Below are 1,862 nucleotides of genomic sequence, written 5' to 3' on the forward strand. Positions count from 1 at the left end.
AGATAAAGCGGTTTCAGAAGTATGGTTTCAAAATCTTCTCCTTCCCTGCTCCCAGCCACGTGGTCATGGCGACCTTCCCGTTCACTACGCCGTTGTCCATCCATCTAGCAGTTAACCGTGTCCATCCAGCCCTTGACACCTACATCAAGGTAAGCAAGTGTAGCATGAAGACCGTCGCATGTGTTCGGTGGACTGTCAGAGGCTTCCCTTGCTGACAGCCGATGGGGCTGCTCTGACGTGTCATCTCTTGATGTCTTCCCTTGGGCACTACCGTCAAGATCTCCTCCTTTTGCAATCTGGCAGGCAGTTCCCCAGCAGGGATGTCCTCCCATTCGCTCCGTAGGCACAGGGGTGTCTTTTCTGCTGTTTTGTGTTTATGAGAAGCAAGTTCTCATCTGACGACTTGCTGCTCTTCTCCTTAACGCAGAGATAAAAGCTGGTTTTCCCCTTGAGTGTCTTACTTGTTGTTAGGATCTGGCAGGTTTGTGCCCCTTCGGTGTAATGCATCGTGCCATGAAACTTCTGTTTCAAGTGCCAGCCTCACCAGTGGGGCAGCTGTCTTCTACAGGGGCGGGAGGAGAAGTTAGAAACTTTCTGTCCTGTGAGCTTATGAAGACTTGGTTTCAAGCAATACATTGAAATTTGTGGCCTTTGGCCCTGGCTGGGCAGCCAGCTGCTGTGAACTGTGTTCGCCCTCGCCCCCGAGCGGAGCAGGTGGCCATCCCCCCTGCTTCTGGTCTTTTTGAAGCCAGCTCTGCTGCCTTGCTCTGGCTGCCAGACCAGCTGCGGCAAGGGTGTTCCTAAGCAGCACATCTGACACAGACACCTCCAGATGCAGGCTTTCTAGAGAGCGAGGATGGTCCTGGCCAGCTGGGCAACGGAGGGAAGGGACCATCCTTCCTGGTGGGGGAGGATGCTGGGCAGGGGCCGGCACTCAGCTCCAGGCTTATCTGACTGTCAAGTTCTGCCACTTTCATTTGTTCGTGTTGAAACGTACTATTTATAAACTTGCTTTTCCTGGCGAAACTCCCAGCCCTGTGGGGGAACCATGCGAATCCCTCCAGCCTGTGCTGTGCCGCAGGATGGCTGCCCGGGTGCAAGCCCAAACTTCAGCCTGAGGCTCCTGGATGACCCTCTTGTCCGCCCTGGCCTTAGGGAGCTGCCTGCTGGTACCAGCAGAAGATGCGTTAATGCCAGCAGTGAGAGACCACCGCTGCTCGCGCCCTGCCCCATGCTGGAGAGCTGGTGGAGAGCAGAAGCAGTTCCCCGTTCTCGCTCCATCCTCTCTATGTCTCTTCCTGGAGCTCTGCCGGCTCTTTTGGTGCGGGGGGTATCGGGCATTGTTGCCAGCCCTGCGGCGGATGCGTGGGTGTGCAGGGAGGGGGCTGGCGCTGGTGGGAGCATCAGGTTGGCTGTGGGAGTGCTCGGCGACGCGGGGCTGACGCTGCCTTACTTGGGGGAAGGTCCCGGCGATCGCATCTGTCGTATGAGAGATGGAGTTGTTAGAGCTAAAAAGGGAACCACGGGTTGTTCTGGGAGCACCTGGCAGCCTTTAATGGGAGCGGCCGATTTTGAATTAAAATAAATAACTGAAATCGTACAGAAACGCAGCACTCAGGGCTGCGTGCAAAGGGACGGGACGCATTTGGATCTCTGCCTCAGTCCCAACAACGCGTGTGTCAAGGTGCGTGCCTGCATCCATCCCCAAGTCCTGCAGCAGAGCGCAGCCCTGGCCGTGGGGACACAGGCAGGGAGACGATGGAGTTGCCTTGCTGGCATGGGGCAGAGGGTGCTGGGTGCTGCCGGTCCCTGCATGCTGCTCTGTGGGGATGCCCTGGCTTCCTCCAGTGTGGCGTGGGGGG

General features: G+C 57.1%; 1 protein-coding gene across 1 annotated transcript in view; it reads left to right on the forward strand.

Moving 5' to 3' along the window:
• TEX264 (testis expressed 264) overlaps positions 1-1,862 on the forward strand; it is a 50,212-nt gene that overhangs the window by 15,600 nt on the left and 32,750 nt on the right. Inside the window, 1 exon segment of the mRNA XM_009334227.1 lies at positions 1-149. This exon segment is cut by the window's left edge and continues 29 nt beyond it. Within this exon segment, the coding sequence (XP_009332502.1) occupies positions 1-149 (149 nt within the window).

This window comes from Pygoscelis adeliae, unplaced genomic scaffold, assembly GCF_000699105.1.
Source record: "Pygoscelis adeliae isolate BGI_AS28 unplaced genomic scaffold, ASM69910v1 Scaffold411, whole genome shotgun sequence".
Lineage (NCBI taxonomy): Eukaryota > Metazoa > Chordata > Aves > Sphenisciformes > Spheniscidae > Pygoscelis > Pygoscelis adeliae.